We start from the raw sequence: 15,179 nt of genomic DNA, 5'->3' as shown, positions 1-15,179 counted from the left end.
GAATGAAAGATGGTTGTGGATACAATGGTTGAAACGCATTTATGTAATTATGGTGGCACAAGAAATCACAAGTACTACTTCAAAGATTAAGCTTTTTCCTCTGAACTACTCAATCTAACATCGGCTAGTCATGGTACAATAGAATGTAGTAACGTCAATAAAGATTTTATCGACCTTTGTTACGTGGTAAAATATCCAAATCTCTATTCAGCTATGTTGTATTATGTTTCTATCATTATTCCACTATGTTCTCTCATGTTTCCTTCATTTTAAAAAATATAAAAAAAAAACTGTAGTAGATGGTTTATCTTAGATATCATCAAATGATATTTTATGCTAATCCTATCAATATATCTATAAAATCGGCAGCCACTTGGCAAGTAGCACCTACCTACCCAACCTAACATAGAATCCATTAAAAGCATATAATGAGATTCACTCAATACAGAGTTGTCGATTAGAAATATTTAGATGACCAGGTCTTAAAAATCCGTTGACGAGTTAGCTTAGTAATCATAATTAATTATATCCAAATGCCTATTAACTCGTTAACTTTTAATTTTCTCCTATACTGTTACATCAATATGATCAAATAGCAAAAGCAACTAGTGGCAATGGGTGATTATTATAATAGAAAATTAAAAGTCTTGTTATAGAGAAGAATTCAACCTGATAACAGAATTGAACAGAATCCAAAAATGGATAGCAAAAGCAAAGATGATAATGATACAGATTCAACTAAGAAGGTTTTCACTCATAAAGGTCGTTACGTCCAATACAGTTTGTATGGAAACTTGTTTGAAGTGTCTTCAAAATATGTTCCTCCACTTCGCCCTATCGGTAGAGGTGCTTATGGCATCGTCTGGTTAGTTTCGCTTCTTTATCGTTTGTTCTAGAAATAACTTATACATAAACACTTATGTTATAAAGACTTTTCAGTGCCGCGGTTAATTCTGATACTCGTGAGGAAGTTGCCATCAAGAAAATTGGAAATACCTTTGATAACATTATTGATGCTAAGAGGACTTTGAGGGAAATCAAGCTTCTTCGTCACATGGATCATGAAAATGTATTCTAACTTCAGAGGTTTTACTTTCTGCTCATTATTATTATTATGCTATAATGTCCTGATGTTGAAATTTTGTCACAGATTATTGCTATTAAGGATATTATAAGACCTCCACAAAAGGATGCTTTTAATGATGTTTACATTGTTTATGAATTGATGGATACGGATCTTCATCAGATTATTCGTTCGAATCAACCTCTTAATCTCGATCATTGTCAAGTAAGCTTTCTCTCTATTCATGTTATTGAATTTGAAGTGCATAGTTTCATTTATAATTGAGCTTTCCATATAAGATTTTTCTTGAATTCTGCAGTACTTTCTATACCAGCTATTAAGGGGACTGAAATATGTGCATTCCGCGAATGTCTTGCATCGTGATCTTAAACCGAGCAATTTACTTTTGAATGGAAACTGTGACCTTAAAATTGGGGATTTTGGTTTGGCGAGGACGACATCTGAAACAGATTTTATGACGGAGTATGTCGTTACTAGATGGTATCGAGCCCCGGAGTTGCTCCTTAATTGTTCAGAGTACACATCCGCAATCGATGTTTGGTCGGTTGGTTGTATATTTGCTGAAATCATGACCAGACAGCCTTTGTTTCCTGGGAAAGATTATGTTCATCAATTAAGGCTTATAACTGAGGTAACTGCTTGGTGCTTCCCTTTGAAGCATTCTAGTTAATGTATTACATTGCCTATCTCTTGCATAGTTTATTTGTTGAAATATGCATTTTGTTTTCCTTTTGCTCAAAAAAGTTAATAGGTTCTCCCGACGAGTCGAGCCTTGGATTTCTCCGAAGTGAAAATGCGAAAAGGTATCTTAGACAGCTTCCACAGTTTGGGAAGCAAGATCTTTCTGCGAAATGTCCTCGTATGTCGGCCGAGCCTCTGGACTTGCTAGAGAAAATGCTTATCTTTGATCCCGACAAACGAATTACAGGTATATTAACTCGCTCCTCATTGAACAATACAATTTCTCTTATCTTTTCATTGATTTGCAGTTGATGAGGCACTATGTCACCCATATCTATCATCACTTCATGACATCAATGACGAGCCAGTGACTCCCATGCCATTCAGTTTTGATTTTGAGCAGCCATCATGTACCGTAGAGCACATCAAAGAACTCATCTGGAGGGAATCAGTGAGGTTCAACCCGGATCCACTGTCTAAATAGTTCTTTCTTATTTGTGTAAATGGAACAAGATGTAGCATTTCATAATCATTATTCCCATTGTATACACTGTCTGTTATTGGAAACTATAGAAAATTCCCTTCCTTTTAGTCAAGTCCTAAACCATCTAAGGCACTATGTAAAATGGTTAATTATTAGTAATCTAGTTGAATATTGCAAATTAAAAAAGTTGCTGTGTTGATTATACTAAATAATTATTTTGATATCCTTCTTCCGAAAACAAGTAATTACTTTAGGGTGTATGATTAACAGTTAAACACAATTAATCCTTTATCTTTGTCAATGCCTTATAAAAATTAGTCAGTTTTATTAAGTAACTCTTCATGTATTCAGTTATGACTCTAAGTTGTATATACATACAGGTCTAATACTATTGTAATATAAAGTTGAGGGATATAATACTCCTCCGTTTTTAAAATAAAATAAAGTTATACCACGGTATAAATCATTTACATTATTATTTATTATTTTTTTATATTATATTACACTTCATACTTTTTTTAACAATTCAATTACATTTTCTAAAGATCAATATAATCTATCCCACCAAATACCTTGCAATTTATCCCATTGCTTCTAATTGATACTATTGGTAGTGAAAATAGGTAAAGAACATTCTCAAATGTGAGAACTTGGTCATATGTAAACACGCCTTGCTTTCTCAAAAATCTAAATACACTGTCATGATGCCTTTAATTACTGTGTAGACACACTAATCTGGCCAACTATATTCATGCTCTATGAAAGAGAGATAGATGAAAGAGAAAAGTTAAAAAAAAAAGGCATGGACTCCGATGAACTTTTATCGGGTGAGGGTCCAGTGGAGCACATCACCATTCATTTATCTTTGAATTAATTTTTTAATATATACTTGAGAAAAATTATTGAGATTTCACTAATTTATTTTGAACCGAGACAATCTATTCCCATTTTGAAAATGAACGGTGATATGTTCTAGAGGATCCTCTCCCATATAAAATTATTTCTCTCTTATCTAGTAAAGAAAACATCTAATTTTTCTCAAGTATATATTAAAAAATTAATTCAAAGATAAATAAATGGTGATGTGCTCCACTGGACCCTCTCTTATCTAGTGAAGAAAATATCTAAAAGCTGAATACTAATTTTGTTTCCTTTAATACCTCTTACTATGTAATATATTTATGTGATGACCATACTTTTTCTTTTATCTTATACTAGCGTCGACGGACACTCTGTCCGCTTTTTAAATAAATATACGTGAAAATATATACGATATTGTTTTATTCAATGTTAATTTTAATTGGAAGTAATATAAGAAGTTAATAGTAAGAAGTTATGTGAAAGAAGATAATAGTGGTTTCAATAGAAGTTACTAGAAGTTATTTAGTAAGTTATCTAAGGATAAAATTGGTAGAAAAACAGACTACACCAAAACTAAGTTTTCCCTTTATATATTGTTATAGATAACAAACCTCCTTACCTTTGTTTAATTTTCTTTTTTTTAATTAAAATTAGAAATTAATTAAATGTAATAATCTTAATTAACTTAAAATAAACTAAATTCCATTAAATTACTAGAATAGAAATTTGAGTTTAGTTATTTAATACATGATTTTTATTAAGAATTTTTAATTAAGGGTATTTTGGAACTTTTAAAAACAATCAACATTTCAATCTTCTCTATGTCACATATATATTTTTCTTATACCATTCGATACATCAAATCAACTATATTTCTCTCTTCTCTCACACCCTCTCACATATTTCTCTCTTTTCAGTTTCTTCTCATTATCAATCAAATCTTAAGCGTGTCTTACGAAAATTGATGTGACTTGACAACAAACTAATTTTTGGCACTTTGTCAGTTTTAGGATGCGTTTGATTCAATAAAAAATGAGGGGCTAGACATAACAACTGTTTTTGTACCATGTTTGATGCACAAACTAATTATAAGATTGCACAAAACAAATGACAAGAGACTAAACAAAAACATAAATTCTTGCCTTTCACTAAACCATGAGACAATTTTTTGTCCCAAACAGAAATTACCAAAAAATATCAAAATATCATTTTTTAAATCTCTCTCTCTCTCTCTCTCTCTCTCACACACACACACACACACACACACACACACACACACACACACACACACACACACACACACTCACCCACATCCCTTAAAGCCATCCTGAGGCGTGATTGCCAAAGGGACCAAAAGGCAGGCTGAAAGCTAGCCTCTTGACTCACCAAGGACCAAAGTCCAGAAACATGGGGGGGGGGGGGTGAGTTGTTTTTCCTACCTCAGAGGAGGTGGATGTCAAGAATTCTCCTAGCAGTGAGGTTCCTCCTTCCTAATTTTCTTTGTGGGGTGACTCATTTTGATGCAATCAAGATTACCAGCTTCCACCTCTTCTTCTCCGAATAATTTCCTAGGGACTATAAGGTCCTCAACGCCAAGCCGTCCCCAAGCTATTTGATATGAAAGATAATCACTTGTTGAGGGGGTTGATGCTGAAATTGTCGACATGGAGAATCAAAAGTAGATCGAGAATGAGTTGAGAGCGAAGCTCAAATGTATGAGGAGAGTTATACTAAGAGCCAAAGGCTACTTAAGACCTTGCAAAAGGAGAATGAGTCTTGGGTGACTAAGTTGGGCAAGGTGGAGACCAAAGCCAAATAATTATATGCCTTAGAGGAATCCTTGAAGTCATCTTTAGAAACCACCTTTCACTCAAAGAATGAGTTAGGGATTGTCGCATCTCGAAAAATAGGATCCCTCGCGATGGTCACGGAAAAAATGATTTGAACAGAGTCGCCACCAAACATTATTTATTCCAATGAAGGAATGGAAAAATATCGATAAAACCCTTGAAAGAAGAAAATGGTCGTCGCAACCAAATTCAAGGCTTGGGAGTCGATTAGGCAATGTGAAGGTATTAACATCTCCCACGCCCGTTGTACTCAACGAGAACCTTTTAGTTAATTTACGATTTAGAATGTTGACTTATGTTAATTGTTTTTTTCAAGTGAATAAAAGATCGAAAAGAGAAAGAAAGGAAACCTCTAAAAGGGAAATAAGTTTTTTTTTTATTATTGTACTCGCCAAGATCTCGTAATCTCGTGCCGACGTATCCTTATAGTGCAATAAGGAAATCAGAGTATTCATAGTTCGGGGGGAAGGCTACAGTTTGTTTGTGTTGGTGTAAGCCCTAGAGGTCAATACTTTTGGTACTTGTATCGAATTATTTATTAATAATAAAAGGCATTTTCTTTATTATGTTTGTTTAATAAAGTCCCTAGAATAGATAGTCCGTTTAATGTATCAAGTATGACTTAATCATGAGATCACATTAAAAATAAGGACACTATTCTTAAAGTATCCGTAGTCGAGCTTTATTGTGAAGTGGGATAACATTAAAACATTCAGACTGTTATGTTTGTAGATTGATGATCACATCTCATGGATCATGGATAAAGAGTTATCAAGTCTTAAATATAGGTATGAATATTAAGAGTAATATTTATACCGGATTGACCTGCTATGAGAATACTATATAGAAAGTTATGCAAAGTGTCATAAGTTATTCTCATGGTGATAATGGTGTATACCACTCTTCGACCTGAAACCACTATGGATCCTAGATGTAAAGTCGAGTGTTTTATTGCTGATCCAACATTGTCCGTAACTGGATAACCATAAAGACAGTTGATGAGTACTCCACAAAGCATGCTGAGGGACATGAGTGTCCTAGATGTAATTTGCCCATCCTGCGTAACAAGATAAATGTCTATGGGCCCAATATTGATCTGGACAAGGATGACACGGTCTATACCTTGTGTTCAATATAGACATAAGGGCAAAGGGGTAATTATACACATAATCATTATCACAGGAGGTTTTGTCAGATCACATGACATTTTCGTGTCTTGGGTAGCAGTGATGTGTTGCTAGATACCGCTCACTGTTTATTATGTTAAATGTGTGATTTAATATAATTGCCAACGTCGCGAAAACCTATAGGGTCACACACAAAGGACAGATTGATGGGAGATAGAGTAACTAAGGAACATCGTAAGGTACGGTGCACTTAAGTGGAATACGAAATATGGTAAGGTACCAAATACTTAAGTGATTTTGGGCATATTATAAGATATGGGCCAAAATACACTTAAGTGGACTTTTTAGCTTGAAGCCCACACAAGTGGTTCTATAAATAGAACCCCTTGGGTATAAGCATTGTAATTCAGACTAACACTCAAGTGAAGACTTGGAATTTCGTTTCCCTCTCTCTCTCACTCAAAGCCTTCATTCGTACCAGCTAGCACTGAGATTGAAGGAACCCGTTCGTGTGGACTAAGTAGAGACGTTGTCATCGTTCAATGTTCGGGATCGCTCCGTGGATCTGTATCCAAGGTTTTGATCGTTACAAGAGATCTGCACCAAAGATTTGAATCACCACAAGAGGTAACGATTCTATCACTGATCATGCCCATTCGTAAGGATCACTAAATGGAGAAATTTTTAAATTCCGCTGCGTCTTGGATGGCAATTCTCCTTCAGTTTGTTGGTTTGTTTTAATGAGTGAGGACTTAAATCACATTCTAATGGCTAAATGTGGGCTTGTCTGCTCGCGGTGGAGACTTAAGCGTTAGTTTGTATATGCATTAGAAATGATTAAGCATCTCTCTTTTTGAAAAAGTATTTCGATCGCACGGGGGCGAGAAAAGATAAGTTTGATTGGTTGAAGTTTATTTTAATGAATAAATGCTTAGATCATATTTTAATGGTTAAATGTTGACTTGCATACTCGTGGGGGAGACTTAAGCGCTAGTTTGAATACACACTAGAAGAGATTAAGCAATGTTTATAAAAGAAAGAACAAAAATAAATAAAGCAATAATAAATAAATAAATAATATACAAAAGGCAAAAACAAGTTGAAAATTTGGGGTGTAGCTAGAAAAATGATCTAGGCCCAAAAGAGGGGAGGATCCACAGAGGTGTATTGAGCAATCAAGGAGTGTGGGGAGACTTCATATTCCCCAACCCTACATTTGATTACTATTCTCGTAGCAACAAAAATGTTACAACGAAAACATAAAAACATAAAAATATTATAACTTTCTCAATTTTTCATGGAATCAAGCAAATAAATAATGAAAATTTATCTACTCGATCTCACAAACATAATGTTATATTCAAAATCAGAAAATAAACAATAAAAAATTTCGAAAATCAACAAAAATACAGCAACATATGTTTGATTGATTTGACCATTTTATCCACCCTCATGATAAATAAACTATGGATTCATGCCCGAGGTGATGTTGAGAAGTTATTGAATATATTATTTATGTAAAACAAACATCAATTTGCATTTCACCGTTTTTGTTCATGGAAGTTCAAGAATACTTTTAACTCTTAATTTTGAAATCAATTGAGTTTTCATACATAAATGATGATTATTAAGGTACTAAATAAATAAAGCAAAAGTAAAAACACAATAAAATTAAATAAAGAACAATCATGCGAGTTATTTAAACAACAACAAATCATTTTTGCTTATGGAGGTTCAAGAACACTTTCCAACTCTTGATTTAAAATCAATTAAGTTTCCATGCAAAATGGTGATGATTAAGGTACTAAATAAATAAAGTAAAAGTAAAAATACAATAGAATTAAATAAAGAACAAACATAAGAGTCTATCTATTAAATAAAAACAAAGAAATGACTTGAAAGAAAATGATGAGAAAAATGAAGAGAGTTTTGACTTAGTTTTTGTGAATGAGGTGGTGTAATTTGTGAACGAGAATTGTTTTATTTATAGACTCTAAAAATGATAATTTAGGAATTATACAAAGAGTGTGAGTGTCTTCTAGAAATTTATTTAATTAAATAGTGAATAATGATGCATGAAATAATGATGTAATAAATGAGAGGTATTTTGGGCTTTCTAGAAACATTGATTTTCTTATGATGTATGAAAATGCTTAATAAAATTCAAATGGATATTTTGATGATAAATCAAATGATCATGACTTTATTTTTCAAAATGCATAATGAAAAAAAAATAATTTTAGTCAATTTCTTTAACATGTAAAATATTGACTTTATGCTGACTTTTTTACTATATATGCATATATGTAGGGGTGGCAAACGGGCATGCCCGCCCCGCAAAAGCCCGCAAAAAAACGGGGCGGGGCGGGGTGGACCCGTCATAGTTGAGGATGTGGGTCTAAAACTTAGACCCGCCCCGCAAAAAAGTGAGGGTGGGGCGGGGAAAGCCCGCGGGCACTGCACTATTTAAGCCTAAAAATGCAAAAATTTATGTAAATACACGTGCCAGCAAAAGCCCGTGAAAAAAACGGGGCGGGACGGGGCGGACACATTTGAGGGTGAGGACCTAAATCCTTGGTCCGTCCCGCACAAAAGTGCGGGCAAAACAGGCATGCCCAGCGGGCCGAGCCCGTTTTGCCACCCCTACATATATGCATAATTATAGTGACTTTATTTGATAATAAAAATGCATAAGACTAAAAATGCAAAACTGGACAAATGGACATGTATCAGGTGAATTTAAAATGCCCGAACAAAATTTGGGTATGATAGTTGCCCCTATTTAATTACCTTAAACCAGAAGGTATGAATGAGAATGCAGTGAGAAATATAGTGAAATAGTCATTAGAAGGTGAGTGAAACAATCAAAACTCTCTAATAATCGGCAAAACGATATCTTTTATGATATAATTGAGACTTTCTGAAGATGGAATGAAATCCCAATCTTATCTAAGATTCTTGAGGATACTAGAGCGGTAACGAGATGAAAGCGCACGAGATTTCCAGAGGATCGACAAAGCAATATCTTATATGATATAATTGAAGTATTCCAATAATGGAATGATACCTCAAGCATATCTAAGATTCTCTGAGGATATTTGACAAAATAAAAACTTATGAGACTCCCTGAGGATCAACGAAGCAGTATCTTATATGATATAATCGAAATGTTCAAATAATGGAATGATACTTCAATCGTATCTAAGATTCTCCAAGGATACTAGAGCAATATCTCAAACAAAATTCAATGAGATTCTTTGAATCCAGGAAGTAGTATCTTATATGATATAATCTAGATATTCCAATAATGGAATGATACCTCAATCGTATCTAAGATTCTCCAAGGATACTAGAGCAGTATCTCAAATGCGTATCTGTTGGGAAAAATAGTTCCAAAAAAGACTCCCTTTGGAGGAGGTTTACTAACAAAGCTCTGTAGGGGAAAACTCATAATAGACTTTTTTACGGTAACCTCTGCTTAGGGAGTAGAGTAGTATAAAAGTTGAGAAATATTATCAACACAAAGTTGAAGAATGACTTACTGAGAAATAATTCCACGAACACATGCAGGGTAAGAACTCATTTAGAGAAGTACCGCTAACTTCAGTGAGGATTGTCCTGGATACTATGATTGAACTTGGATCCTGAATTATGTCATATTTGTTATGATATTTCGTACGACATTCCACTTTGGGTGGAAGTATCATGCATGGAATGATGCATGAAGATGCGTGTATGGATGCAATTGCTGGGGATTTTTAGATGCATGTAGTAATGTGAACAATTTTGTTCATCTTTGATAAAGCTTCCTGTCTCGACGGGAATGCTATGCATAGGTATGCTAATGATTAATATGATTGTATTTTTGACATTTCCAATTTTTGCGAGAAAGTTATGCATGAAGTGATGCATATGATGCAAGTGGGAATGAAGCCGAGTACTAGGATTTTTTATAGGGTTTTGTTTTTGTCTCCAATGAGAGATGGTTGGGGAATATCATCATCAAAGGATTGATGAAAGATAGAATTTGATATCGTCAAAAGGTTGACGGAAAAGACTTCATGTGGAGTGACATCATCAAAGGATTGATGAAAAAGAATCAATTAGGGAATATCATCATCAAAGGGTTAATGGGAAATGATTTATGGTCATCAAAGGATTTATGGAAAGAACTTCACTATGGAGTGACATCATCAAATGGTTGATGGAAATGAATATCATCATCAAATGGTTGATGGAAAAGAAACAACTTATGTAATATCATCGTTAAAGGATTGACATGAAGACTTTATATAGGTAAAATCATCATAAAAGGGTTGACGAAAAGAACTTCACTAAGGAGTGACATCATCAAATGGTTGACAGAAAAATATCAATTAGGGAATATCATCATCAAATGGTTGATGATAAAAGATTTGTGATCGTCAAAGGATTGACGGAAAGAACTTTACTATGGAGTGACATCATCAAAGGGTTGACGGAAAGGAATATCATCATTAAAGGGTTGATGGAAAAAAAACAACTTAGGTAATATCATCATCAAAGGGTTGACGGGAAGGCAACTTATTTTTATTTTATTTATTTATTTAATCAGCTAACCAAAAAGTCAACCCTGAATTTATATCCCTTTGAAAATCCCTTGAGCCTATTATCCCATTTTTTGTTTAAAAGTCATTACAAATCGAAAAGTGAAAAACAATGGTATCACCTTATTCAAAGGGTTGAAGGAGTCTTGTTTAGAGTTACATGAGATTTAATTATTCGAGTATCATTTCCATTTTACTATATTTTTAAACTCGTTTTTAATTTGCGTGCGACAGAAAATCAAAGCATAAACATCTTTCGTAGGATTCTTCTTTTTCAATATAACTTTCCAAATATTTGTTAGGCTCATGCATTATCTCATCTTGTACTTTTAATAATCAAACTTTCATTAAAAGTTTTAAAGAAAAACTGTCCCCACTTCATCATTAATCATAAAACTCTGGTTTAATCCACTTTAAACATTTTTTTTTGGCTATTTGGTTTACATTGATACTCTTAGACATAATAGAAATTAAATTTGATTTTAGAAGTAGAAAATCCATATTATTAAATCATAAACACGATGTTAATGTGATATTTTATTTGCTTTACACAGTAAATAACTTTATTTCAAAAGATACAATTTTGTTTATTATGACCATAATTTGTATATATAAGATCTAATACCATTTTAATGTCAAGTTGAGTAATATAATATTTTTACCATCTTCAATTTTTCTTCGTTGCATTATGAAAATATTGCACTTATTAGGTTGTGCCATCTGTTATACACGTGGCATGTATATTGACAGTTGGGAAACTTCGCGAATCATAGAATTTCCATTGCCGCTTCTTATTCAGACTCTGTTTTCGTTGCTTCTTCTAAGTTCTGATCTCTGTTTGTTTGTTCTTCCCACGGTTCAACCTTTTTCTCCATTGAGACTTTAACTTTTTGTAAGTATTCATCTTCTACTCGCATCTCTATACGATCATGAAAGTTGAAACCGTTCACTATTTTAAATTATGCATAAGATTCAATGCATCTGAACCTAAATTATGCATAGCTTCGTTTGTTTTTTTCCTTTTAATTTTGTTCTTCTTATCTTAAAATAGAGTTTAATTTGAAATTGCTTGTGCTACATGAGAACTGTATTTGTGATGTTTAAATTCAAATTCATCAATCATTTTCAGTTTCTCTTTTCTGCAGAACTAATCAGCACTGTTATCAGTTGCTTATTTTTCTGTCTCTAAAATAGATTTACACTATTACCAAATGGGAACCCATCATTTTGCCATCTATGTCTATTTTGTAACCCTTTGATTAGATATGAAGCACGGACCCCTTTAAGAATATGCGTATGCGTGTTACGGTGTCCGACACGCGTTTGTGTCATACATGCGTGTTGTGATGTCATGCATGTTTTAGAAAAATCAAACAAGTATTTGATAAATGATCGGTTTGTTTTGATTTTTTTTAAAATTTTTTTTCATAGTATTACATATTTTAGTGTAAAAGAAATTTACAAAGAAACTTTTCATAAAAGTTTCAAATCAAATGAAAATTTGGTTTGAATAGTTATTTTTAGAAGGTTATTTTAGTTATTTTATCATTTTATCGAAAAAAAATTTGGATATCAAAATTTCAAAAAATCACTTAATTTTGAAGCTATTTCAAATAACTTTTCATTAAAATCATTTTTGAGATACAATTTTTTGAAAAAATTTTGATTTTGATTATGTTTTGATCTTCAATAATGTATATTTATGGTATTGAATGAACAATTCAATCTTTTAATTTATAAAAAATAAATTTAAAAAGATTTGTAATATTTTGAAAAATACTTTTGTAAAATCCATTTTAAAAAATATAAAGAAAAAATCCATTTTTCTAAAGCCAAAACAGACTGACCCAAAATGTCCATTAAAAATGAGTTTTTTCTTTATTTTTAAGCTACTCAAATCAATTATTGACATCCGTATACATTCATAACATATAAAACAAAAATTTGTTTTTTTTTTCTTTACTTCAACACACTTTTATATATATCTTACACAAATCTCACAATTTTCAAATTGAGAAACAACAATTTTGCCAATAAAAAATTAAAGATATTAATTTTAATTAGAATATTTTCAACTTTTTTTAATCATAGATGAATAAATAAAATTGAAATACTCTTTTATATAGCAGAGTCGATGTCTTATATTTTGACATTATCAGTATTGAAGTGTCTGTATCGTATCCTGTTGTCTGTATCGGAGTCCACCCTTCATAGCTAGGGTTTCGTGTGTCTCACTCTAAGTAGGTGTGATACCGATGCATATTATATTAAAAAAATGGGATTAATTATTATACATGTAAAAAGTTTTACAAATGTCAATTCATTATCATCATCCGTTTGCATACTTTATAGATTTTTAAAATAAATATCAAACTTATTTCAATATTCAACGTCTATAATTAACTCTGACGATATAAAATCCTTTTTACACGGTTAAATTCTAAAAAAATTTCATTATCTTAATTACTATCAACATGTCAGTCGTGTCCAAGTTTGTGTCACTAATTCATAGGTTACAGTTGGACTGCTTTTTTGTTCTTGTATTTCATAAATGTAAGGTTTTCTTTATTTCAATTGCAGGCGAGTAAATTTATAGCTATATATAAAGTTCATGCGTGGACTCGTTGCACTTCTACTGCTGCGTGCCAAAAACAGGTTCAAGCCAATGTACCCAGTGAATGGATCACGAGGTATGTGTAATCTCTCTGATTCATATTCCTGTTGATTGGGACTGACTTGATTAGATAACAGTTTCATAATAAGCGTTTTTTCATCCATTTTTTTGACTTATTACATCATTCTATTAGAAGGAAATTGCAGTTGGCAGTAACTTGTTAGACAGAGAGAACTTGCAAATATAAGAAAATTATTGAAACAATGTTTAGTAATGAAATGACATCTTGTATTGATCTAGGTATATTGGCGACATCAACACCTAAAAAACAAGATAAGAATGAATCTGGCGAAATCGGGCTAGCAACTAAAGAGATGATTGACCCTATAGTCGCCTATAGCCGGCCTCCCCCACTTCCTCCTGTTATAGGACCTTTGGTTGCTCTCTCACTGTTGGATACATGGTGGAACCGCAAAGCCGATGATGACGGCAAGTGATGTGAGATATCATACCCTCTACTTAAATATATTCTTAGAAATAAACATAGCAACACTGAATGCATAGCTAATCAATCGTATCATGAAGCTCCATAGCTTTATGTAGCCATCTAGTATTGGATTAAGGAAAGGTGCTACAAATATGTTGTAAATTTTCAACATCCATATTAGTATTGAATGAGGTCTTCTTAAAAACCCTGCAGAAACATACACATATGTTAATGAATATTTTTCGGTTGAATTGAAATGAAGTAAATGTAAAATCTATGAGTTCTGACCCACATTCTGTTGCTTTTGGAAAGTCATCAAACAATGAGGTCACAGTCTTCAACATGGTCTGAAATTCTCGAAAAGACAACACAAATTGAATCAATCCAAAAGGAAATAGAAATACAATAGGATATGAAGTATAAGAATTAGAATACTTGAAAGAGTTGGTTTCTGTTTTTGTAGTTACCAAAACTATGCTTCCTGGTTTGACTAGTGATTCGATAAATATCTCAGCGCTCCTGTATTCAATTATATAGTGAGTATATATATGTTTTACAGAACAGAAAACTTCTGATTCAATTATTTGTTTTGCTACTTACCTAATTGTCACACTTTCTTCTACTTTTGCTAACTGGAAGAAACTGCAGCCTCTGGTGAATGGGATTCGTTCGTTCTTCCATTCTACCATACCAAAAAGAAGATCATCATCAAGCTTATGTCATTTATTGTAGAAAAGTAGTAAATTAATCTAGGATAGGAGTATGACCCAAATGCCATTTTGCCGCGACAGTTAAATCATCTCCCTCGCATATGTTTCTCACTCTGAATTTCACATTCTGGCCCATACCAGAAGTAAGCTGCTGTAAGAAATGCATCACTTCCTGCGATGTTATGTCTAGATTATCTTGTGTAGCTATTTACTCAATTCAACTAGGAGTGTTTTAGGTTATTAGAACTATGTTTGTAGATACAAACCTTCTTTCCTTGAAATGGATTGATGAAGGTATAGTCATAAAAGCAGGCATCTTGAGATATGCATTCATCCAATTGTTGCAGCTCTTTCTCATTGATACATGTGTAGAAGTGATCTACTATCTCTGCCGGAGACATTGAATTTTGCCCAGATTTGGGGCCTTTGTTTGGTAATATGGCTGAAATTCTATTGCTATCCCAAGTTTTGTTTTGGACATTCTTCTTGAAACATAAACTTCTTTGTTGTATCTCCATCTTTTTGTGCAAGTTGCATGTTCTTTTGCTTGGCAAAAATCCGAGGGTGAGTCTCCTTTTGATGTCTGAGTTTATTCTCGGATAATGGTGGAAAGCTCTGGTTGGGAATTTTTCTATAACATCCATTTGTAATTTTTCTTGAGAAATATTGCTATGAACATTACCAATCAATATATT

The 15,179-nt window shown here is 32.9% G+C and overlaps 3 protein-coding genes across 3 annotated transcripts; 2 read left to right on the top strand and 1 right to left on the bottom strand.

Annotated features, from left to right (window-relative positions):
• Positions 1 to 497: 497 nt before the first annotated feature.
• LOC127120752 (mitogen-activated protein kinase homolog MMK2) lies at positions 498 to 2,475 on the top strand. Its single transcript, XM_051051286.1, has 6 exons — positions 498 to 865; positions 940 to 1,069; positions 1,151 to 1,288; positions 1,383 to 1,715; positions 1,829 to 2,012; positions 2,074 to 2,475. Exons 1-6 carry the CDS (start codon positions 699 to 701, stop codon positions 2,247 to 2,249), a joined length of 1,128 nt encoding a protein of 375 aa, XP_050907243.1. The 5' UTR covers positions 498 to 698; the 3' UTR covers positions 2,250 to 2,475.
• Positions 2,476 to 11,410: 8,935 nt separating this feature from the next.
• On the top strand, positions 11,411 to 14,065 carry LOC127120751 (uncharacterized). The gene is made up of 3 exons (XM_051051285.1): positions 11,411 to 11,565; positions 13,254 to 13,363; positions 13,588 to 14,065. Exons 2-3 carry the CDS (start codon positions 13,285 to 13,287, stop codon positions 13,782 to 13,784), a joined length of 276 nt encoding a protein of 91 aa, XP_050907242.1. The 5' UTR covers positions 11,411 to 11,565; positions 13,254 to 13,284; the 3' UTR covers positions 13,785 to 14,065.
• On the bottom strand, positions 13,494 to 15,179 carry LOC127120750 (uncharacterized). The gene is made up of 6 exons (XM_051051284.1): positions 14,751 to 15,179; positions 14,542 to 14,656; positions 14,375 to 14,456; positions 14,242 to 14,293; positions 14,067 to 14,121; positions 13,494 to 13,981 (listed from the first exon to the last, which is right to left on the bottom strand). Exons 1-6 carry the CDS (start codon positions 15,126 to 15,128, stop codon positions 13,803 to 13,805), a joined length of 861 nt encoding a protein of 286 aa, XP_050907241.1. The 5' UTR covers positions 15,129 to 15,179; the 3' UTR covers positions 13,494 to 13,802.

This window comes from Lathyrus oleraceus, chromosome 2 (genome assembly GCF_024323335.1).
Source record: "Lathyrus oleraceus cultivar Zhongwan6 chromosome 2, CAAS_Psat_ZW6_1.0, whole genome shotgun sequence".
Classification (NCBI taxonomy): Eukaryota; Viridiplantae; Streptophyta; class Magnoliopsida; order Fabales; family Fabaceae; genus Lathyrus; species Lathyrus oleraceus.
The sequence above is the reverse complement of the archived record's forward strand: the minus strand, read 5'-3'. Positions and strand labels throughout refer to the sequence as shown.